The 23,667-nt window shown below is 45.3% G+C and overlaps 1 protein-coding gene across 2 annotated transcripts in view; it reads right to left on the reverse strand.

The window, feature by feature from the left end:
- Positions 1-5,748: 5,748 nt before the first annotated feature.
- MYOF (myoferlin) overlaps positions 5,749-23,667 on the reverse strand; it is a 159,518-nt gene continuing 141,599 nt past the window's right edge. For both annotated transcript variants that reach the window (XM_059398147.1, XM_059398148.1), the window contains exons 45-55: positions 22,071-22,241; positions 21,378-21,526; positions 19,171-19,310; positions 17,851-17,939; positions 17,667-17,762; positions 13,932-14,073; positions 11,421-11,520; positions 10,113-10,303; positions 8,185-8,294; positions 7,660-7,807; positions 5,749-6,309 (exon numbers count right to left, since the gene is read on the reverse strand). In XM_059398147.1, the coding sequence (XP_059254130.1) occupies positions 6,271-6,309; positions 7,660-7,807; positions 8,185-8,294; positions 10,113-10,303; positions 11,421-11,520; positions 13,932-14,073; positions 17,667-17,762; positions 17,851-17,939; positions 19,171-19,310; positions 21,378-21,526; positions 22,071-22,241 (1,375 nt within the window). In that variant the 3' untranslated portion in view covers positions 5,749-6,270. The remainder of the gene's footprint in view (positions 6,310-7,659; positions 7,808-8,184; positions 8,295-10,112; positions 10,304-11,420; positions 11,521-13,931; positions 14,074-17,666; positions 17,763-17,850; positions 17,940-19,170; positions 19,311-21,377; positions 21,527-22,070; positions 22,242-23,667) is intronic.

The following is a 23,667-nucleotide window of genomic DNA, read 5'->3' on the forward strand; positions in this document are numbered from 1 at the left end:
TGAAACCCTTGGGCCCATGTCTGTTTGGCTGTTTTTGTCTTGTGGCAATGAAGGCGATGATTAAGATACGGACTCAAATACATTGCATGCTCGCTTTGTCCCAGCACCATTCTAAACACTTCTGGATATTTTAAGTAATGTTATGTCCATAATCATTCCGCGAGGATTATCGTCCCAGTTTTATACAGGTGAGGAAACCAAGCCCAGGGCAGTAGAACCATAAACTATGCTGGGACAGACAGGCTTATTGAAGTCAGCATTTACTTTCACAGAGGAGGGAAAAGAGGCTGAAGACAGGATACCCCAAGTCACAGTGTTATCCTGTGATCGACCCGGCTGAGCTCACAGGCTTCCAGACGTCTGGCAACCCCTGGCCCCACACTCTCGCCGCCTCGAAGACAGAATTCCATCCATTCATTTTGTTTATCCCCTTGACCCAAGCGAAACCCCTTCTGAGAGGCTGCCGTGCGGCATTGGGATCCAGCTGGATATTCCTGGTCCTCTTCCTGATAATTGCCGGGGCAGGACTTAGCTGAAATATGATGGGGAGAGGATTACGGGTTTGGCTCTAGGATTTTGTAAAAACACATGGAAGTAGTGCATTAATATTAGTCAGGGGCTGAATGGGCCTTTTTAAGAAGTTGAGATAAACTTTGGCAAAATCAGGTTGCCCTGAGAAACATTCAATTTACTGTGCTCAAAAAATTATAATCTTTCTTTCTGTTAAGTTTATTTAGATAGTAAAAATCTGGAGTCTGTATCCTCTACGAAGTTGCACCCCTGAAGTTTTGAGTCTGACCATACACATGGCAGGCCTGTGTTTTTCATTACATTTTCTTACTCGTTAGGTCTCGCAGTTAGTCCGTGTTACACGTTTCTCTTGTGTTTTTCTTGAACTTCATGAACTCTGGCATTTCATTTCAGGGATGTATATCCAAGGGAAAAGCAGCCTTCCTTTGATCTTCCTTGGGACACCATTATGTTTAACCTAAGAAAGATTAGGGAGTTGCCAGTCAACCCTGAACAAACACAAAACTCGGCTACAAAGATGGCGGGTGCTTAATCTATTTACAACGTCGACTCCATTATGAACTAATTCCACAGCAAGCAGACTCTGAAAAGCATTCTTTGGAATGGAATTTCCATCTGCTTTGGGAGGCTACGTGCATATGGTCCAGAGTACTGAACATATTGGCCTCACAAAGAAATGTATTTAGCATGAAATATTTAAACTGTAGAGGGTTTTTAAACTTTGAAATCATTGTCACTGTTGGTTCCCCACATGTACTTTCTCTGAACTGAACGGCAGTTTCTGGAAAGCACCCTTGCCTTCTACTTGTATTTGTAATAACATCTGCTCAACAGTGGTGAAACAAGTCCGTTCCAGTCTTTGGACAAACAATCCCCTGAGCCGGGGTGAACTCAGAGGGGCAAAGAGCTACTACTTGGCCAGCAGCTGGAAAACCAGACTGCTCAGCTCATTCTGCTCCTTTTCCAAAATAGGCTTCGGAACTCAGCCCACCTTTTAAATAGCTCTTTAGCAATGTGCAGGTCTAATTGTGACATATACATATTTTATATATATATATATATGTATATATATATATAATATTTTATATATAAATGTATTATATATATTTATACAGATAAATATATATAATTTCCCCCCCAGTCCTGAAATGAGAAAGGAAGAACAAAACAAAATCAAATGTTAGCCTGTCAGGATTTTCAGTTCCCTGTCATCCCCAAGACATTGATGGAGATTTATTTTCCTAATGAAGGCTCCAACGGTAATGGTGGCACTTGCTAGAATCAGTTAGGACTAAGTGGTATTTAATTCACAGCGAAGCGACAATCTGACTGGACTGTGATTAGTTCCAGCTTTTAGCTATCATTTATAGGTCACCAGGCGGCTAACAACCTCAAATGAGGGACCATTATCTTTTGACAAGATGAAGCATTTTTCTGGGGGGATGGGAGGAGGGGGAGGGGTGCTACACAGAAAGCCAGCTTAATACTCTCTCTGGGAATTATTTCGTTCCTAATAGAGCTCCATAGACAGTTACTCAAAGGAACCATGCTCGCGCATTCCCGTTAGGTCTGTTGAAGGCAAGGGAGGAAAAAAGACTTTCCTTATAGCCGTCGGTTGATCTGCTCAGTAGAGGTGAGGGTCTTCTTACTGCCCTCTGCTTTACTGCACTTCACGGGCATGTGTTCTTTACAAATTGAAGGTTTGTGGCAACCCTGCGTCGAGCAAGTCTGTTGGTACCATTTTTCCAGCTTCATTTGCTCTCTTTGTGTCATTACATTTTGATCATTTAAAACTCTTTCATTTTTATTATTCTATTTCTTACGGTAATCTACAATCAGGGTTCTTTGATGTTACTATTATAACTGGTTGGAGGTGCCATGATTTGCATCCATATGAGACAGCAAACTTAATAAATGCGTGTGTTCTGACTGCTCCACCGACTGGCTGTTCCCCCATCTCTGTCCCTCTCCTCAGGGCTCCCTGTTTTTTGAGACACAATATTGAAATCAGGCCAGTTAATAGCCCTATAGTGGCCTCCGAGTGGAAGGAAGAGTTGCACATCTCTCACTTTAAATCAACAGCTAGAAATGATCAAGCATAGTGCGGAAGACATATCGAAAGCTGAGAGAGGCCGAAGGCTAGGCCTCTTGAGCCAGTCAGTCATGTTGTAAATGCAAAGGAAAAATTCTTGAAGGAAACTCAAAGTGCTGTTCCAGTGAACACGTGATGAGAAAGCAGAACAGCCTTATTGCTGATACAGAGAAAGTTCTAGGAGTTTGGATAGAAGCTCCAACAATTTCCTTAAGCTAAAGCCTAATCCAGAGCAAGGCCCTAACTTTCTTCAGTTCTGTGAAGTCTGGGAGAGGTGAGGAAGCTACAGAACAAAAGTGTGAAGCCAGCAGAGGCTGTGTCATGAGTTTAAGAAGCCATCTCCATAGTAAGATTAGCCAAGATAGTGAATATAGCTGCATTCAACAATGGATTTTTCCATGTAGAGGAAACAGTCTTACGTCAGAAGAAGATGCCATCTAGGACTTGCATAGCTAGAGTGAAGTTAGTGCCTGGCTCCCCATCTTCCAAGGACAGGTTCCCTCTCTTGTTAGACTAATGCTGCTGGTGACTTGTAGTTGAAGCCCATTTACTCTACCCCAAATCCTAGAGCTCTTAATTATGCTAGATCTGTATTCACCAAGCCCTCAGTATCTCCTAGGTATTCCTGGATTCCTTAGGGGAGGGACTATGGGAGAGTGTATTGGTGGGGTTCCCTGGAAGGAAGGCTAACATTCAGCCTGCACGGACCGGTGTGGCAGTTCTAGGTTGGTAATAGCCATTCTCCGCTGTGATGGGGTAAAGCCTCTGCTCTGATTGGCTCGTGTCAGGGCCGTACTGATAGTTAAATATTCAAAAATAATAAAGAGCAAAGCTCTTTTGGGGAGCCTATTTTTTCCCCTCTAAGAAAATTCCGTTTTAAGTGGAATTGTCTCCCTTACATCATTAGAGTCTCCACTAAATTAGCTGAAAGCTGTTGACCGTTTGTTAATTATAAGCAAGATGATGTAATGTTCTAAGAAAGTAGTGGTTTGAGGGTAGGTCTGGTGTGACTCCAGAGGGGTAGGAGTTGAGCTTGTCAATAACTGAGGCCATGATGACACCCATCAACCCCGTAACAGGAAGGGCCTGGAGTCCCCAAACTGGAGCCATTGGAAAGCACTAGAAGAAAACAGGTATCGCTGCCACCAGCCGCACATACCAGCTTTGACACTTACTGCCTGAAATGGTAGTTTTCCTCCCTCCTGATTTTGAGACCCCCACCTTCTTTCTAGGACTTGAGGAGTTGGAAGGCAGTCTTCTAGCTTGCTTTTCTCCTATTTAGTGAGTCTTAGAAGGAAAATAGTCTGCTTTTATCTGCTTTTTGGAACCAGAACTTCAGATGTACCAGTCTGATGTAATACTGGCAGCTTCCCAGAGTTGAGTACTGGCCAGGCCTCAGATATAATTAAGGAGCTTTCCATACATGATTCCATTCAGCCCTCACCTTAATCCAGTGAGGAGGGCATTATTGTTCCCAGGATGCGGACGAGTCTGAGGCATGACCAGGGATACAGATCCAGGCCTGCTCTGGGGCACCCTGGGGTGATCTCACAGGTGTTACCTCTGTCCTAAAGGAGCTTACAGTCTGTTGTGAAAACAAGCCACACCTAGATCGTTACAAGGTGAAACTAACTATAGCATATTCCTCAAGCTCAATCTCTCAGTTTGTTATGAACCCCCAATGTTGATTTATTTTTGTAAATTATTTCAATATGCATAAATACAAATCTTGCATAAGTTCCTTACACTGCTAATATTTTGATGCATTTCTTTATAGACACCCATATATTTGGGGGCTTATTCTATATAGATTTGTATTATGATTTTTGGGGTTGTGTCTCACATATTAGCATTTTCTGATGTCAGTAACAATTTTAAAAATGAGTATACTTTCATCCTTGCACCAATATAGGGATTTTACCATATATTTAACCATTCCCCTCTAGTTGGACATTTAGGTTGTCTCTGGTTTGTACCAGTAAGAAGCATACTATCACATCCATTTTTGTACATGAACCTCTGGCTGCCTTTCTGGTCATTTCCTTGGAATTAATACTTAGGAGAGAAATTATTGGGTCAAAGGGCATAAACCTTTTTTTAAGGCTTTTAGTATATCTCTCCAGGAAGGTTGTATTAATATGTTTGCATCTGGTATTGAAGGATCACATTGGGACCTAAGGGGTATCAGGAGAAAGTGGCATCTGAACCAGAACTTCAAGGGTGGGCAGGGCTGCTACCAGAGCAGGTAGGTGGAGGCATTTCGGGTGGTGATAACATGCCCAGACTCAGGGAGGAGAGTACAAGGTGCCTGGGGGAAATGGCGAGCATTCTGATTTAGTTATGCTGTGGCTCTCAAGCATTTTATGTGTCGAGCCCACTTAGAATGTTAAAATTTGGGGAAGAACATAAAATGTTCAAAATAGGAAACAACTCGTCAATAATGCAAAGACATCACCACTGTGGTATGTTATCTAAATGCCGAGAAGCATCACCATTATGGTACGATTTCTTGCTCCCCCTGGTTGTGTTTAGAATAGAATGGTTTGTTGATCTCACCATGGTCTCATGTAGTATCAGGACAATGTTCTGGAAGGCACGCTGATGGTTTGCTGTTGGCATGAAGCCATACTGGTTGCTACTGTCATTCTTTGCTTGACCATTTCAGTTCCATGCCCCTCTTGACAGTCTTCCCACTGGTGGCACAGTGTGGTGGTGAAGAGAAGAAGGAAAGAACCCAGACTGCCTGGGTTCAAATTCCAGCTCTACCGTTTATTGGTCATGTGGCCTTATGCAGATTACTTCACCTTTGTGCCTTCATTTCTTTAACTGTAAAATGGGGTTGATGTTAACCTTTCTTTATAGGATTATCTTGAGGATTAAATGAGTTAATATACATAAAGCATTTGAAACAATGCTGTGCATAGAATAAGTACTTTTAATAAGCATTAGCTTTTGTTATTTATTGTATTTCTTCAGTTTGGCCCACTGGCTAAGATTTGGCAGCACACATATGAAAGCTTTATGGCCCTAGTGGTATGTTGTGGCATTCCATCTCGGAGACCCAGAGGACGGAGAACTGCCTCCTTCCCAGCTCAGCGCACAGCTACAATGAATGGCTACGTATCAAAGGTGAGATGTTTTTATTTGGGTTCATCACAGAGATTGAATAGAGTCTCATGACATTCATTCATATAAAATATCATAAAAATAGTTGCAGGCATAAATAAGAATGACTGTTCTATTTTATAACGCACAGTCCTTTTTGTTGATTACAAATAAGAAGTATATGAAGTTAAGATGCAGAAATTGTCTAATTTGATTTCAGCAATTTCTAAAAATTGAATTATAAAATTACAGACCCATAAAAAAGATGCTTTTTAAATGGAACCAGCCACCTTAAAAAATATCCTGAAAAATGTGGTTAAAACTTAATACTTCAAAGATAGAGAACAAAATAAAAATGTTGCTTGTTGGCCTGACTTTTGAGGACCTGGACCCTCCAGGAATCCTGGCCTTGGTGAAGTGACCTGACAAGCCTCTTGCTGGGATCTGTGTCAGATGCAAACAAAATTGCTCTTGATTTTGGTCCATAAATGGAGACAGGATTCCCTCATTGCTGGATGACTTGAAAAGAAGCTTTGCTTTTGCTATGCATTTGGCTTCACAATCTTCATTGACAAATAATTCTAAAAAGAAAACAGAAAGAATGTTAAAAAAAAATATTTAAGTTAGGGATTCTCAGCCTAGGCACTACTGACATCTAGAATCACATGACTTTTTGTCATTGGGGACTGGCCTGTGCACTGTGGCATGTGCAGCGTCTTGGCCTCTACCTGCCCCCCATCAGCTGCAGCCCCCAAAGCGCCAACCCAAATGTCTCCAGACACTGCCACCCATCCTTCTGAGTGCAAAACTGCCCCCAGTTGAGAACCACTGGTTTAAATCAAAAGAATCTAAATCAGTAAGAAGAGATTACTGTTTTTTAAATGGTCAAGACCAATCAGACTACTGGCAAGTAGAAACCAGTGTGTGTGGGCATCAACAAAGTATGATACTGGGGGCAAAGAGAACTTATATCTCTGCAGTTGTGGCTGTGACTCTGTTACCCTAACAAAAACAGCTGTTCTATTACCAATACGAGTCAAAGGAAGTCTTTAAATGCCTGAAGTGTCCCTTCTCCGCTTGGCAAAATGGGCTTTACTTCCTTGGTAAAAACCATCCTCAGCCATAGGATCCTATGCTCACCTGTTCCTATCTCTATAAAAGCTTGGCTTTCATAGTAATTTACTTATTCATATGTCTATTGTCCCTAGGCCATGAACTGCTCGTGGGCAAGAAATCATGACTTGGTCACCTCAACATCTCAATTCCTAGCATGTAGTAGATGCTCAATAAATCCCGACTGAAAGAATGAAGGTATAAGTTCTGGACCCACCACCAGCAAACCTCCCATCTAGACTGGCATTCATGACTGAGGTGACTGAGGAAAATTTAAAAGGGAGAGTATGTGATGCAGGCCGTAAAGAACAAAGTTTTGATAGACACAACATGGGCAAGGGAACAGCATTAGCAAAGGCATCCTGGCAGGTAACGGCAATCCCTGTGGGGATCTGGGGGACTAGCTAGTTTGGGTGATGTTCAGGGTTAATGTAGACCTATACTGAGCCCAGATTTGGGGATCTGTGCATGCTAGGGTAAGGAGTTAGCTTGCAGGATGGTTTGGGACAAGAAAGTGTGAAGGTAGGGAGATCAGTCAGAAATGCTGGCTATTATCCTGACCCACATTGCTAAAAGTCTGAGGGATTTCTTCTAGAATTCCTGAAACCAATTTTTTTTTCCCCCCAAACGAGGAAGTTCTGCCTGTAATCTGTGACACCCTAAGAACATCGTTTCCATCACAACACACATCACTAAATTTCCCACAGGCTGAAGGGCTGCAACGCCGCAACTGCTAATTAGGTCAGTCTACTGAACAGCCACCAAGGCAAGAACCAAGCTGGACGGCCGACTGTAGTTCACGAGGCCGAGGGCCTTACCGGTAGGGAGTACAGGAGCACGGCCACGAAGAGCAGTAGGATGAGCAGGATCAGCAGGCCGATGATGACCCACTTAAAGCGGCGCCACACGATGAACTTCATGGTCTTACACGGGTTGGTGAACCAGAGGAAGGAGGTTTCTGGTCGGCTGCATTGCAAAGAAATGGTTTTACCCACCCAACTTGGTATTCTACTTCAGAACCTAACACAGTTTGAAGAACACTTAATAACATTGATAAAGTCAAGCAAAGACATTATTCCCCTTAGCTGGCTGAGAAAGATTTTTTTTAACATTTTATGGCCCCCTAAGATGCTGAAGATACTCTGGACTTTGGTTTGTGGGAAAGGGGAGAAGTTAAAATGAAGCTAGATCACCAAGCTCTCCACCCCCTGCCCCCCACCCCCATGAAGTGCAAAATTAAGACAACACCGAATCCATTCCATTAAGCGTATTGGAAGGGGGGTGCTTTCAGACTGCAGGTGTTTGGGGATCAGACATCATGGAGAACAAAGAGGGCCTCTCACTTTGGTGGGTCTAGCTTGGGGTTCATGTTGGGTTCATCACGTCCCTTCCCGGCTGGCCTCTCGTCCGCCTCCTTCTCATTGAGGATTTCCAACGTCATCTCCACTTTCCCCTTCAGTAAAGCAGAACAGGTTAAACACATGACATCACGTTTCACAAATATTTTCATTTCAACCCAAGGAGTATTCCCTGAGCAATGATTTTTATTCTTGTAAAACAATCCTTAGATTGCCCTAAATTTTCCTCAAGAGATTTCATCGCATTTCCTCTTCCATGTGTTTCTGAAGCAACCCCATGTGGGAAACTGAGAGGACAAATTGCTTTCCCTCCGTCTGCTCCCTACTTTTCATTCTCTGTACCCCGTCCTCTAACTTTCTCAAATCCATCTCTTTGCCTTCTCACGCACCGTCCTTTGTAACTTTATTTGGAAAAGATTAACCTAAATCCTGCTAATGACAACATGCAGCTCCATACTTCCTGCTTAACCATGCTCGCCCCGCTGTACGGAGCGGGGAGGGCACTCCGTGGGTACTCGATGTACTGAGCTGAATATATGAATGAATGAATGAATGCTGCCTCTGTGTCCATACAGGTTCCTAAGTGACACACTGGACACCGTTTAAGGCTTCTACATGGATAATCCCGTGTGACGCTCACAGCAACCCTATAAACCAGGTACTGTGATGACCCTCATGTGTACTCGAGGATGCTGAGGCCCAAAGAGGTCTAAAAGTTGCCCACTTTTATGGCCAGACTTGTCACAGGCCTTCTGGACCCTGGAATGCCCACTAGGTCACCAATAGTCTGAGGACCCCACCCCTGACAGCTGCCTTGGTGGTGGAGCCGGAGGACTTCCTCTGCTGACGAGTACGACAAAGTGAGGGGTCTGACAGTGGCAAGTTGCTACATCTCTCCTAGTCTGTTTTGGGGGTTGGTTTTTTATTTTACCTAGTTCAGTAGTAGTTTTATTTTTTAAGTAAAAAATTTATATGTTAAGTATGCTTCAGTTAAAATATTTCTTAATGTTCTACCCCCAGCCTGTTTCTTGAATCTACAAACTGGAGATAATGTCTACTTTATGGAATTCTCAGTACAACTAAATGAGATTATGTATAACTACTCTGTAGTGGTAGAAAACAGATAAATGGTTTCCTGGGTCAGGAGTGGAGAGAAGAGTCGACTGCAAGGGGCACAAAGAAACTTCTGGAGCAATGGGAATGTTCTGGATCTTGGTTCAGGTGATGGTCTCAGAAGTGTATCAGTCAAAACTCATGGAATTGTGCACTTTAAGTAGATGCAGTTTATTCTGTGTAAATTATACCTCAAAGTTGTTTTCAAAACCATGATTATGAATGTGAGGCACTTAGCATGTTGCTGGGCTCCTAATGAGTGCTCTAGGATGTTAGCTGTTAGCGGTAGCAACAGTACATGACGAATGAGGTCCTCTTCTCTGACCTGGCACGGCGACCCGGACTTCTGCTTCTCTATCACAGTCTACCTGAAAGTTCTCTCAATTTGCTTATAAGTTCCAGCCTTTGTGTCCAGTGAATGTCAGGGCTCCCTGCTTCCTCCACCTTCTTAAATTTATTGTTTTTAACAGGAAGAGTTGGAATTTGAAGTTCCTTTTTCTGTACTGAATTGTACCAAAAGCTCAGGGTAACTCAGCCTTCCCGGTGACGGAGGGTCCTCAGGAAATACCATGTATCCGCCTGGGCTCCCTGCTTTTCCACCATTCCAATCTCTCCACCTTCCATACAAACCCACACAAATGCTCACAGCACCCATCACCTTCCCCTGGGATCCCAGTACAAGCCATTCCTGTAACTTAAGGTCTCTCCAATTTAACACTTCCTTATCTGGCATCAGCTGAGGGCGGGCAGAGCCTAAATGACAAAAGGAATGAATGACCCGAACTGGGAAACAGTCCTACCGCCATCACACGGGAGCCATCTTTATCTGCATAGCATGGCCACCAGCCTTTCATGGACTTCTGCTCAAATAGTGAGGCGGTTTTTGCCTTCAGGGGGTTCATGGCTTTGAGGTCTGGAATCATGTCCAAATTGCATTTCTCTGATGATTTTGCTGGAATGATGGTACGATGCAAGTCAAGTTCCAGGAAACCTAGCCAAGGAGACAGACCCAAATAAGCTTCGATGGATCAGCCATTGTTCATAAGTGAACAGAAGGTTCTTGTCAGGGGAGAGGCAGACAGTGATTTCAAGCAGGTAATGGGTGAGTTAGAGAAAGGGATCCTGGTAGATATTTAAAATTCCTTCTGGATAGGATGGAAAGTGGTAAAAGAAATGTCTGTCCACTGCTCTCCGTCTCAGAGGGTGATGTGGTTTATTTCTCAAAGATACAAATATAAACAGAGCTCTTCTACAAGCTCAAAAGACTTAAACATCTATAGATATCTGCCGAAGGCAGATTTGAAATGTGCTCAGAGCAGTCTCAAGCTACCCTGAACAGAGGCACTGTGGGCGCTGTGGCTACCTGTGCTTATTTAGGAGTCATATCTTGCTGAGAGGTGAACAGTGAAGCTTTTTTACCTTCAACTGAGGAAGGCAGTAGACTGATGAGGGGTTGTGGGGGAGAGCCAGGGAACTCTAGGGAAGGCAAAGATCTGCATTTAAAGAGTGGGAGGGAAAAACAAAGCAGACCCAGGGCCTGGGAGAAGGGAATTCAGAAGAGCATTATGTTATTGTGGTGGTCTTGGGGCATGTGTACCGAGAAAGGGAAGGGCCCAAGGTGGGGGGTGTTTAATAAGAGCCTTTAACCATGGAGGAGGATGGACCCCGGTGAAAGAACAAGTGCTGGTGACATTAGGGGACTGAGAGCAGCGTGGAGGAGGAAGCCAATTCTGATGTGCTGTGGAAGCAGCGTGGGTAGTCTGGCTGTGGAGTCAAGGCTGAGGCATTCCCTTGTGGATATAGACTTTGAGTGTTCAAGGCAAGACAGGAGCTGGTGTAAGAGCCTCCTTGGGGGCCCTTGAATGCGGATGGGGCCTGCTGAAAAGAGTGACCTGCTGAAAAGAGTGACGTTCACTGTGCCGTTCTCAGAGGGCTTGAGACAGTGAGCACGCAGGCCATACTGCCCCGAGGACATGGGGGCAGTGAGTACAGCCCAACCCCTCATTACTCATGGTACTGGTGATTTAAATCACTGACTCAGATTTTAATTGATTTCACTAATTCCAAGTAAAATTTCTTAGAGAAAAGTATCCAAATGTAAGCCCTACCCAAATAGTCATCCAGAGAAAACTTGTCATTATCCCATATCTGAATGATGAGTCGGGGTGGGACCCGGAATTCGGTTTGGTCAATACTCCAGAAATGCTCCTAAAATGACAAGAGAAAAAAAACCAAGTGACATGGATTACTGGACTTTGAAACCTTACCCTCGGGTCCCTTGAAACCCTAGTATCAGGGCACGGGGCCTTCGTTCTCTTCCACAACCCCCCTCTAAAAACCCCTCCCCCTTACCCTCAACCCTCCGGCCCATGATATGGAGGGTAGCCAGGCTGCCCAGGAAATCTCAAGGCCACCAGCTGGGTGACAAAAAGGTTGGCCCAGGCAATTCCCAAACAGAAGGTTTCCGGCCTGCCATGTTCCTATCGGTGTGACTCCCTGCTGCCTCTCCTGTGGTCTGGAGAGTTCGATCTGTGGGTCCCCCACCCCAGACCACTAGGGCCAGCTCAGACGAACCTCCCAAAGCCAAGCTGTTCTAGGCCAGCCCACCCACACTAACACCTGCTGGGGTGTCACATTTGTTCAGTGACCTTCCACACCCCCGCCACGGATGTTTGAGCACACTCCTTTCACTCATGGGGGTGAGGAGACTGGGGATCAGCTTTCACTCTTATCAGCAGATTTAAAATGTCCTGATATTTTTGGCTTTTGAAAATATTGCTGTGTTTTACATGCTCTGGTCAACCCAGACCCATCGATTCCTCATTCTAAAGTTAAGTGGAGGGATGGCTGGGTGAGGGTCCTCCAAGATCTCACCTCTGGTCTCTGCCTCTGAACAATATTAGCCAAACAGAGTAACACCTCCACAGCCTAATTACTCCTGCATGCCTCAGGCTCCAGCAGAATGGGATTCCCCCAGTGTTTCATTAATTCAAAGAAGGATGGTTGGGTTGTTTCTTGTTTTTCTTTCTTTCTTTTTTTTTTTTTTTTAGAGGAGGGGGAGAGAGAATCCAAGCAGGCTCCATGCCCAGAGCAAGCCTGACTTGGGGCTCGCTTTCACCACCCTGACATCATGACCTGAGCCTAAATCGAGTCAGATGTTTAACCAACTGAGCCACCCAGGTGCTTTGTTTCTTGTTCTTCAGATGACATCCCAGAAATGTTGGCTCTGAGGGACTAGGTAGCCCATTCTGGTGTTGGTTGGCCTCATTGACTGTCCCATGTGGGGTCATGCTCCCGCAGCGGCACACAGGGCACTGAGACATCCAACACTAAATGTGAGTAGGTAGGAAAGGCCGTCCCCTTCTTGCCTATCTGCCTCACCATCTGGAAACGTGCGTGATTTGACATCAGGTTGGGCCTCTGTGTTCTAGAAAGTGCCCTTTGAAGGCATTTATCTCACTTGGCACGGAAAAGTGCTCCCTACACCAGCAGCACTGAGTAGCACCAGCAGAGGATAGGGTCTGGCTAGGTGGGACATAAGGCAGGTGAATTCTGGTGAGGTCTAGGGAGAGGAGGTGAGCAGGCATAGCTAGGGAAGATTTACAGAATGTGGGGAGCAGGAATGGGATAGGGGATCTATAAAAGGCATCTCTCATTATTGTCTGCTGAGATTCAGGCCTCCCTTTTGGGAAAAAAGCCTCAGATTTTCCCTGGGGAAATCTCCTCCTATGCACTTTGGGAAAAACTGACTCTGGTTCGAACTCCAGAGCTGGGCCAGTCCTAGCACTGCATCCCCAGGCCACGTTGGTTGGTTCCGGAATGGGAACGTGACTCCAGACGGAGGCCCAATTCCAGAACTCTGGTTGGCTCCACTGGGGGTTGATTCTTCTATTTCTGCTGAGGATGCTGGGAGGGCAAGAGGTAGGCTAGGCTGCGGGCAGCCATCTTGCCTCACCAGGGAATGAGGTCCATGGGAAAGGGCAGAGAGAGGGGTGGAGAAAATGAGAGCAATTCCTAAAGACGACAGTTCAATCTTAAACCTGCCGACCCTGCACTTTTTAGTAATGTGAACCAATAAATCACTTTTTTTTTGGTATAAGCCAATTTCAGTCGAGTTCTGTAACTAGAGTCTTACTAATTAAGACCATGAGAGCCTTGACCCTTGATGAAAGTGCTTCTGAAGGAGGTAAAGGAGATGCTGAGGTTTAATAAAGAAGGTGAAAGGGAAATTTCACCGAAATATCTTGCCTCTGTTTGGTTAAGGAGTCAAACAGTGCTGCTTATGGGAAGAAATCAGTCTCCCTCTGACATAAAAACACTCGAGTATTTGCATATATGAACACAGCATCCTCAGGTCGACCCTTTATTAGGTCCTTTACCCTGTGCCCACCTGTTAGTCAGCGGCAGTTGTGTTTCTGATCTTTCTGAATGGCACAAAGAGCTGTCTTAGCTTTGTGACCCTAGGCAAGTATCTGCACGTCTGTGGGTCTCAGATTCCCCATCTCCTCAAGGGGGAGCTGGGCTCATGACCTTGGAGGTGCTGGCAGCTCCTACTTTTCCCGTATCTTTTAAGGTGGACCCATGACACCCGCTTCCCGTGGGCATAGAACAGAACTCACTTTTTTAGCAACAATACAGAGCTGTTCCGCTGGGAGGTAGTCAAATGGGAAAACAAATCTCCAGTTAAAATTCCCTTCACCATCCAAGGACCTGTAATGGACATCTGTTTTCTGTTTGTTTTCTTCATTGCCAGGAATCCAGCTGAAAAGCAGAAGCAAACAGACTTTAGCTTCATGTGATTGACAAGTAATCTAGCCGCAAAATTGTGCAGTGATTAGGGGAGTGAAGGGCAGGAGAATTAATGCACTTTTTTTTGGACAGGTTCCAGTTATGTAGGGAGCTGGGGGTGATTTATGAAGGGGGGTGCTCTGTTGCATCCAACACAGGTTGTAGCCAAATAAAATATAATTCCTCTAAAGCCAAAGCAGGAAACCCTTTAGACTTCAGTTAGCAAGGATAAGGTGACATTTTCTGGAAAATATCAACAACATAGCTTCTATTCTGGGAACGCTGAAGCTTGTGGCTACAATGCTAGTCTTCCTACCTATAACTCATCAGTGGCTGTCATCACTGCTGATAGGCTTAATGAATATGAGTTAGTTCAAAAATTTAGCATTTCCCCTTCCATGTTTTACTTAAGCAAACAAAACAGGCATGACTCAAGTCATCCTACGACTTCCTTTTTTTTATTATTCTTAAATTCACTGTGATCACATTAATGAGACGAGCAAGGGAGATGTAAGCTGTTATTTCCATGTGCATCTCAATGAAAATTTATTTCCATAAACAATTTAACATCTTAACTTTTGACATTTGAAAAGTTTCTTGTGGCTTGTGCCTGGCAGGGAGTAGGCCTATTGAAGGAATGAATGAACGAACATGTAGGGGAAGTTGCTGATGTCACATCTGCCTACTATTGGGACGGGTTCTGTTTGGGAACTAGGAGACCACTTGATTTTAGACTGGGCAGAGGGCATGAGAATCCCACTGCAATCAACCATAGTGGAGTTTTTAAAAAAGACTGATACCTGGACGACGCCCCCATCCCCCCCTGCAAAGAGATTCTCAGTAGGAGGCAGGCCTCGCTATGAACACACTCTGCCACTTACCATTCTGGGCTTCCTCTCCCACCTGCAGATGAAATTAACGATATGTGCTCCCTTCCCCTCGTCAACATGAGGACAGAGTGGAAGACTATGGCTTAGAAGGGCCAGAATGGAAAGGGCAAAAGCCCTGGTTGTGTTACTGATCATCTGCCATACTCAGCATGCCTTGTTTTATTCTTCCCAACAACTATATAGCTTGCTCCACTTTACAGATGTGAAAACTGAGGTCCAGACAGAATAACTTCCATAGGGGCACATAGCCATTAATGGTCAGAATTAAGTATTAAGAATTGAGGGAAATTGGAAGTGGAGGTGAACCATGAGAGACTATGGACTCTGAAAAACAATCTGAGGGCTTTGAAGGGGCGGGGGGTGGGAGGTTGGGGGAACCAGGTGGTGGGTATTGGAAAGGGCACGTATTGCATGGAGCACTGGGTGTGGTGCAAAAACAATGAATACTGTTACACTGGAAAAAAAAAAATATATATATATATAAATATAAAAGAATTCTGAAGCCCTGGTTGGTCTGACTCCAAAGTCCAGGGCTATTCTTGTGCCTCCAGGGACCATAGAGAGTACCAGAAAGTCACATGCTACCATTAGATCCTATTGTTAATAGTGGTATTAATACCAATTAACTACAATAGTTGTCCTTGCTAGTTAATTAACTAATTAGCTAGCTTAGTTGAAAGATTCATCTATTCACTTTTAACCTTTTAAATTAACTCGAGGAAGAGAGTTTACAGTCTTTGGGCAGGACCTTGGTGACTTCACCTCCTTGACAAGATCCCCAAAGTGCCACCATCCTCCTGCCCCAGACCGCTCACCCCATGAAGCTCCTCCCTCTTTTTCTCTCCTGAATCTTTTTTACTTAATTCTAAATATCAATCTTTTCACATTATTTTAAGACGAGTTAACTTTCTGTATTTGCATATGCACATGTAAAACTTTGTATACCTCCCACACGTGAAGTGTCCTAGCTAGCCCGTTACCCTGTGGCAGACAGTAAGCACCGTGTGTATTAGGGTTAGGAACACACCATGTGTATCAGCATGTGGTGGTGCTAGGGATACTACTGATGCATGATTCATCTTTTCACATACAGCATTTAGATTTTAATTCCAAACAGGACATGGTACTTTAGGTTGTGTTTTTATTCTTTGATTAGAGTTTTCTCTCAGTCCAGTATTCCTAGAGTTTCTCTGATTTGAAAAAAAAAAAAAATAATGCTTATGACAGTCAAATAAATTTGCATATATATAATTAGATAGGATTAGTTTTCCTTGGGGAATGGTAATAAGATCCTGAAATGAGAAAGAATAATGAAGAACTTGATGAAACATTCCCTGTTTGCAGTGAACCCAAATGACAGTAATTATGTCTTCAACAAAGTTTTGATTGAAGGCCACTTGGGATCAAAAGTGAAACTTTGTTATCACTTTATGAATATATTAAATTTCAACAAATCTTATCTTTTACATATCAAAGAACCAAAGTTGGTCTCTGGAATAGTAATCCTACTAGCTAACACATACACAGTGGGATAGTTCATGTTCGGTGTTAGTGTGACTGGCCATAGGCTGCCCAAATGACACATTATTCTGAGTATGTCTGTGAGGGTGCTTCTAGATGAAATTAGAATCTGAACTGGTGGACTGCGTGGAGTAGACTGCCCTCCCCAGTGTGTGTGGCCCTCATCCAATCTGCTGAAGGCCTGACTAGAACAAAAGGCAGAGGAAGGAGGAGTCAGCCTCTACTAAACCTCTCACTTTCCTGAGCCTCCAGGTTCCAGAGGGCAGAACCAGGGACTTCTCAGCCTCCAGAATCATGTGCGCCAAATCCTTAAAATACACTCTCTCTCTCTTGCTCTCTCGCTCTCCCTCTACACACACACACACACACACACACACACACTACTCCTTGTCTCCCTAGAGAACCCTGATACACATAGTGTTTACTGTCTGCCAGGCACTGCCCCAAATGCTTTGAGTTACTCAATATTCTGAATATCCCAGAGCAGCAGGTACTATCTGCAGATGGGAAACTGCGAGCTCACTGGCCCACCTGGTAGGGAAAGTTATCAGGATTTCAACCCAGGTAGTGTGGCTCCAGAGACCGGCATTTTCATCGCTATGCCATTCTGTACACAACCTCTTTGAGGACAGAACGTGAAATTAACACCAACATGGATTATGGTAATCGATGATACAAGTAAGAGGATGATGAATGGCTCTGATGCTTCACATGTGGGATGCAGGCATTCCATAAATGGTGGAATCAAAGTTTTTTTTTTTTAAATATGCTCATGTTTCCTCTTTTCCATGGACATTAGCTGCTGGTAGCAAAATATACAGAAACTGAAATATTAAAAAGCCTTCCTTGTGTTTCTAGGGCTACTCAAGGTATCATAAACGAATAAAATGAACTGCACGACTAAAAAGAAAAAACAAGGCTGATAATAAACTGAACCCACTTTACAAGAGATGTAGAAGTATGTATCAGTGCTAATAGTCATTTGATACGTCTGCTTATAAACAAAATTCATACAGATTTCTCTGTATGTCGCTGGAGCTCCCTAAGCAGATTAAAGAAACAGCTTCCTCTGACCAAGGATCCTAGAGAGGACACCTTGAATAATGCTGCTGCCCATTCCTTTTCCGTCAAAGCCAAGTGAGCATCTAACCTTACCCTTTGACATAGATGTCACTCATTTCCTCTCCTGTGATGCTCTTCTCGTCCAAGAGAACGTCCTTGGTATTCCAGATGATCACGCGCAGGTAGTATCTGCAAAGAGCACGTTTTGAAGGTGCTTTTTTCTCTGGTCTTGCACCACGGCCCCAGTCCAATGTAGCAGGCTCTCAAGACTACTTACTTTTTGGCTTTCCTGGGGGTGATGTTGAAAGGAGGGCCTGGCGGTCCCAAACTCTTAGGGAAAACATCTACCCACATCTGAAGTTTCCCCTGAATCGTTCAAAAATGATAAAAGAAATTAAGTTGTATTATGAGTAGCAGAGACTATAACTTTCTTTCAGATTTTCTAGGTGAATCTGTTTCTTCAGGCCTGCCTATGTGCTATCCATATGGAAAGCGACAAAGGAGAGCAGAGGAGCAAACCGAGATAAATAATCTGTCTTCACGGTCCTTTAGGCCACCCACTTCCCACTCTCACCAGGAGTCTCTGACGGCTGCGTGTGCCCACCTCCATCATTGTCTGAATGTCCCACTGCTCACACAACCCCCAACACACGCACATGCACCCTCTTATAATGACTTGGAACTTGGATCCTTCACTCAGAACTCTATCACATTGCCTACGTATTATCAGTCCTGATTTTGTGACAACGAAGGGTTTCTCTACTCACCTCCAAATAGGAAATCAAAATAATGTAAAATGGTATTTAATTTATAAAAGACTTACAACATGGCACTTTCTTTTTTTTTTTTTTTAAATTTTATTTATTTATTTGACAGGCAGAGATCACAAGTAGGCAGAGAGGCAGGCAGAGAGAGAGAGGGCAAGAAGCAGGCTCCCTGCTGAGCAGAGAGCCCAATGCGGGGCTCGATCCCAGGACCCTGAGATCATGACCTGAGCCGAAGGCAGCAGCTTAACCCACTGAGCCACCCAGGCGCCCACAGCATGGCACTTTCAAAGGAAAGACCCAAACAATGGCAAGACCCTCCTTCATCACTATCCACGTGGCCCCTGTGATGAGCCACCTGGTGCACTGTGGCCCAGCTTCCTCCCTGGCTCTGAGGTCTCAGTACCACCTCACCCAAGTGGGGCCTAGCACAGTGCTTCCCCACGCCGTGGACAGTTGGGCCAAGGTATTTGGAAGTAGATGGAGCTACACTGTAACATAAAAACCTTAGAAACGCTCTATCACATTCTGATACATAGAAAGGTGACCACAGGAAGAGCACAGAGGAACAGAATGAGAGAGAGAAACAGACAAGAGAGGGGAGAGATCCTGGTCCAAGGTTGTTCTGAGCCATAGTCACCCTCCTCCCTGGATTTAGTGAATTACTTGGAAATTCTTAAAATAATGCCTCTTTGGAATAAAGCTAATCTGAGTTGCTTTTCTATTTCTTGTCTATCTAAAAGTGTCCAAAAGAGAAGAGGCACATGTGGGTCAGCTCCTGCCACGGTGTTTGGGATGTGGATGATGGATTTTCACAGGGAGAACGCTCTTACCTGGGAGATGTTGGGCTGGAAGGTGCTGTGCAAAGTCCTGGTTTCCACATGCTCAGGGACCAGTCCCTGAGTCCTGAGGATATGAAGGGCAAGACGCTCGTCAGGGGCCCCGAGGTGCTGGTGCAGGATTTTGTTGGCTTCTGGAATGGAAAATGGCATTGACAGGGATGGGCATCTGCAAACCGTTCAACCAGATTGCCTGGAGGAGCATGCAACCCTTCATCCCAGAAGGGCGAACTGGGCAAGCAGGGCTAGTGTGCGAACTTGGATCTGTGAAGGACTCATGGATAGAAACAGCTCTTGACTATGGGCCCTGCCCCAACCAGGCTCACAGCTGACTTGGGGGCTGCCAATAGCAAAGGGGCCAGAACACACCATAATGTGTCCATGACAGCAGCCTCTGTTTACTTTTCTGGCAGAGGCAGCCAGATTCTGTTTCACAGCCAGATTCTGTTTCCCAGCCTCCCTTGCGGTTAGGTGTGGACACAGGATCTAGTCGGGCTCGAAAGTAACACAAAAGTGACACATGTATCACTTCCAGACCTGGCACATAAAACCCTCTCATGAAAGATATTCTAGGTGCTGTTCCCTTTTGGATGCAGAAGGAACAGCAACTTCAGGTGCCTGAGTTGAAGAGCAGAGCCGCAAGACGGAAGGGCCTGGGTCTGTGATGCATTGCTGCCTGTTGGAATACTGAGTGAATTTCAGAGAAATAAACTACTGTTTTAAGCCACGGACATGTGACATTGAAAGTTTAGCTGTTATAGAGGCTAGCATTACTGTGGCATTTTACAATCAGCCCTTGAATTCTCGGACACTTCTCCCATGGAGAGGTGGAGTCTCTGTCCTCTTCCTGTGAATCTGGAGACCTATCTGAGCATTCAAGTGTGGAGGAAGAATGCCCTGTGACTTCTCAGGCAAGGCAGGCAAGTCCACGTAGCTTCTGCTGGTCCTTGAAGGGAAGCCACCTGCCACATACGGAGCATGAGTATCTGGAGACTGCCCTTCTGGAAGGGCCTGAGGGGATATTCTGATTGTTAGCCCCAGCCAAGAGCCAGCAGCAGCTGTCGGCCATGCATACAGGCCATCCTCAACACCCAGCTTCGTCAAGTCTTGGGATGACTGCAGCCTCCCCTGCCCTCAACGTCTGATAGCAATGAACCACAGGGCCCGCTCAGGTGAGACGTGCCCAGTGAGCCCTTCCTCAGTTCCTGACCTGCAAAACTGAGCAAAATGAAATGGGTGTTTTTCAGCCGCTAAGTTTTGTGATTTGTTAGGTAACAAGAGTAACTGGAATGAGCCTTGTGACTGAGACAGTTTTGGGGGTTATTTGGGGGCACTCTTAGCTATGAGGCCACATGGCTTGCCAGTTAATTCCCAGTCCCTTTTGCAAGTTCTCATGTTGACAGCAACATCAACATCTCCTAAGCAGCTCATCACCCCTGGTACTAAGTCCTCCTCAAATGGAAGGGAAGGACAAAACATAGTTTCTTGCTGTGTCGAGAATAAAGAGCTGAGGATCGGGAAAGCAACTATACTCCCAGGGGTCTGTACTCAGCCCTCCCTGGAGATCCTGCACGTCCTCCAAGGCAAGCCCCACGGCCGCCCACTCTGGGAAGCCCCCCTCCCTACGCAACACTGAGTAACACCGCAGCTCTTATGCTGTTAAGCTTATCTCAAGCTTTGTCGTGGTGCAGCTAGCTGGCCATGTGTCAGGACAGAGTGTATTATAAATTACTGCTGAAGAAAGAGCAAGACCCCAAGCTCAGACGTGGGCCAGATGTGAACTCAGAAGATTCTTCAAACCACCCCCACCCCCCATATCCCTGGGCCTTCTCAGAGAAGGGCTGGAAGAACGATGGACTAAGCCTGGGAGAGAAAGGCTCTCACTACCACCTGAGCACTTTTGAGCTAAATTATGAACTAATTATGCATTACAAAAAGTAGTTAATTACTAGAACTTTGTGTTCAAAGCTCGAATGGCTATGACCTAAAAAGGTCAAGTGAAACAGAAGACAGACAAGAAAATGTGTATACTTTGACACTTGACAAGACAGCAGAGCTCAGCTATAATGGGGCTTTTGTTAGATAGTCATGTGTGCAGAGTCTCCTGTGGTATAACTAGGGCACGGCTCTGCCCCTCCCCCCACCCCAAAGAGATGGGCTATTACACTTTGTAACCAGCTGGTCTATGGTTATGTACTTACCAAATTCATCCAAGCTGTAGTCCCGCCCTCCATATCTGATTCGGCTTCCATCTTCGGAAAGGATGGGTGGTGGGAAGCCTTTGTATCTGGCTACATTCTGAAGCAACTGTGTTGGTCTCAACTGATCTCGCCAGGTGTTTACGCCAGAACTGTAAAGAACATTCCACACCCAGAGTTACTGCGGGGCACACAGGTCCTTCTTGGCTTCATACGCATATACTCCCAGTACTCACAGGCGTGCCCACGTAACGAGGGAGCAGGGAGTGTGCTCTACCCTCTGGCTCTTGTCTAGAAATCTATTTCAGGCCCCAAGTCCACAGTTACTCTGGCCTCAGCCAATGGATCCTTTCCCAGCTCCCCGCAATTTCCTCCTCCATAAAAATGAGGGGCCTGCTTACAGTAATCACAACAGACAAGCTCATAAACATAAACTTCAAGCTGTAGCTCATTAGACACTGTGCAAAGATGCCAACCAGCACTTAGGGGGCAAGACAGCCATCACAAAACTGATCAGGGGTCGGGGGAGAGCACGGCAATGCTATGGCCCTGTTCTCCCGCAGATAATCCCTTTATTAAAAACACTCAGAGGAGCAGTGGCTCAGTGAAGACAGGCACTGTGTAGAGAACCAAGGCTTTCCCACGTACTGATGTCGATGGAGCAAACGGTCTACATTTGTGGCCCAGGCAACTTACACACAGTACTGCTCAGGTATGCCGCAGTGGGACCCAAACCGGGAGAGGAATCGGTTTTCCAGATCAATGATGGTTTCTCCCACCTTTTCATCACGGGTAAAGGTGTCATAATCATAGACAGAGATTTTCAGATCTTTTTCTTGAGGTAAGTAGCAGCACAGTTCGTACATTCTAAATAAACAAATGCAAAGTTAGAATCTCCACGATTCTATGCAGGCCTCTCCAAAACTCCCCAGGGCTTTGTGCAGAGAATCCCCAGGTGGCAGCGGCAGCTGCTGGAGAACTGTGGTGACTGGGACAGCCAGGTGGGGGCAGTGGCCGGCGGCACTGGTAAGAGCATGGCTCTAAATACCTATGTTTGAATCCCAACCCTGCTGCTTACTAGCTGTGGGACCACAGGCCAGTTAGGTCACCTCCCTGTGTCCGGTTTTCTCGTCTGTAAAATAGTGACAGGATACCTACCCTCCCGTGTTGGTATAAGGGTTGGGTGGAGGACCGTTTAGAAAGCCTCTGGCATGACTGCATCACTGAAAGCCCAGTCACTATGATAATATTAGTTACTCACTGTAGTATCACTAACGTTATCATCACATGCCTATTAACTAGGGCACCCAGGCATCGCTGCCCAGCTGGGAGATCAGTGAGACACAGCACCCTGATTTACAGTGCCCTCTCGGTGCCCCTGCTAATCCCTCTGCCCCAAGAGAGACCACCACCCCAAGAACATCCCTGACCCCTGCAAGAGCACTATGAGGGGGTGTTAAGGGGTATGCACCAACAAAGTGTGAAGGGCAAAGTGCCAAGAAGGTGGTGCCTCCACCCACGCCCTCTGGTCTGCCATATGCTTTTCTGTAGATTCCATACTAAAATGAAAAGGCATCTGAGATAAAGACATAGAGCCCTCCCGCCGGCAGGTGTGCAGCCTGCCGTAGGTTCTGAAAGGATGATAAACAGGAATGGCCCAAGCTCTGGATGGGTAAGGTTTGGTTCTATATTTGCACCATCCACATAGGTATGGGGCCTACAGTATGTGCTCAACAAATTTGGTTGTAGGGAAACTATCAGAGGCCTCTCCCTTCTCCTTGCACAGGGGTGTGTGGACTGGTTCCTGCCCCCCAAGCCAGGAATGTTAATCCATTTGAACAGAAGGGTGTGTGCCATTGCTGCCGGGAGGAAAGCTTCCAGGATGTCTCCTGGATAAATCTCAATGCCTTCTCTAGATGGCTGTAGCCAGGCAGGGGCCTGCAGGAGGCAGGCAGCCACATGAGAAAAGGCACATGAATTGTGACCACACATGAAGCCCTGAGTCCACACGTGCCCCATAATATCACATTTTTAGAACTGGATTCCAAGGGAGATAAAACATGTGTCCCTCGAGAAAAAGAATTCTTTCATCAAATATGGTTGAAAACCAGTTCTTTTGGAGTGCCTCCAGTCAAACTAAAGTCTCTGAGAAGTCCTGCAATTATTATCTTTTTTAACCCAGGTGACTCAGTTTGATGAAGGAGTACTTCTTTTCCTGGAACACCAATTAACATTCTACAGAAGACATACATTCTGCTGAACTCGATCTGGATGTCACTATGGTGGGGTGGAA

The sequence above is a fragment of the Mustela nigripes genome, chromosome 4, assembly GCF_022355385.1.
Source record: "Mustela nigripes isolate SB6536 chromosome 4, MUSNIG.SB6536, whole genome shotgun sequence".
NCBI lineage: Eukaryota > Metazoa > Chordata > Mammalia > Carnivora > Mustelidae > Mustela > Mustela nigripes.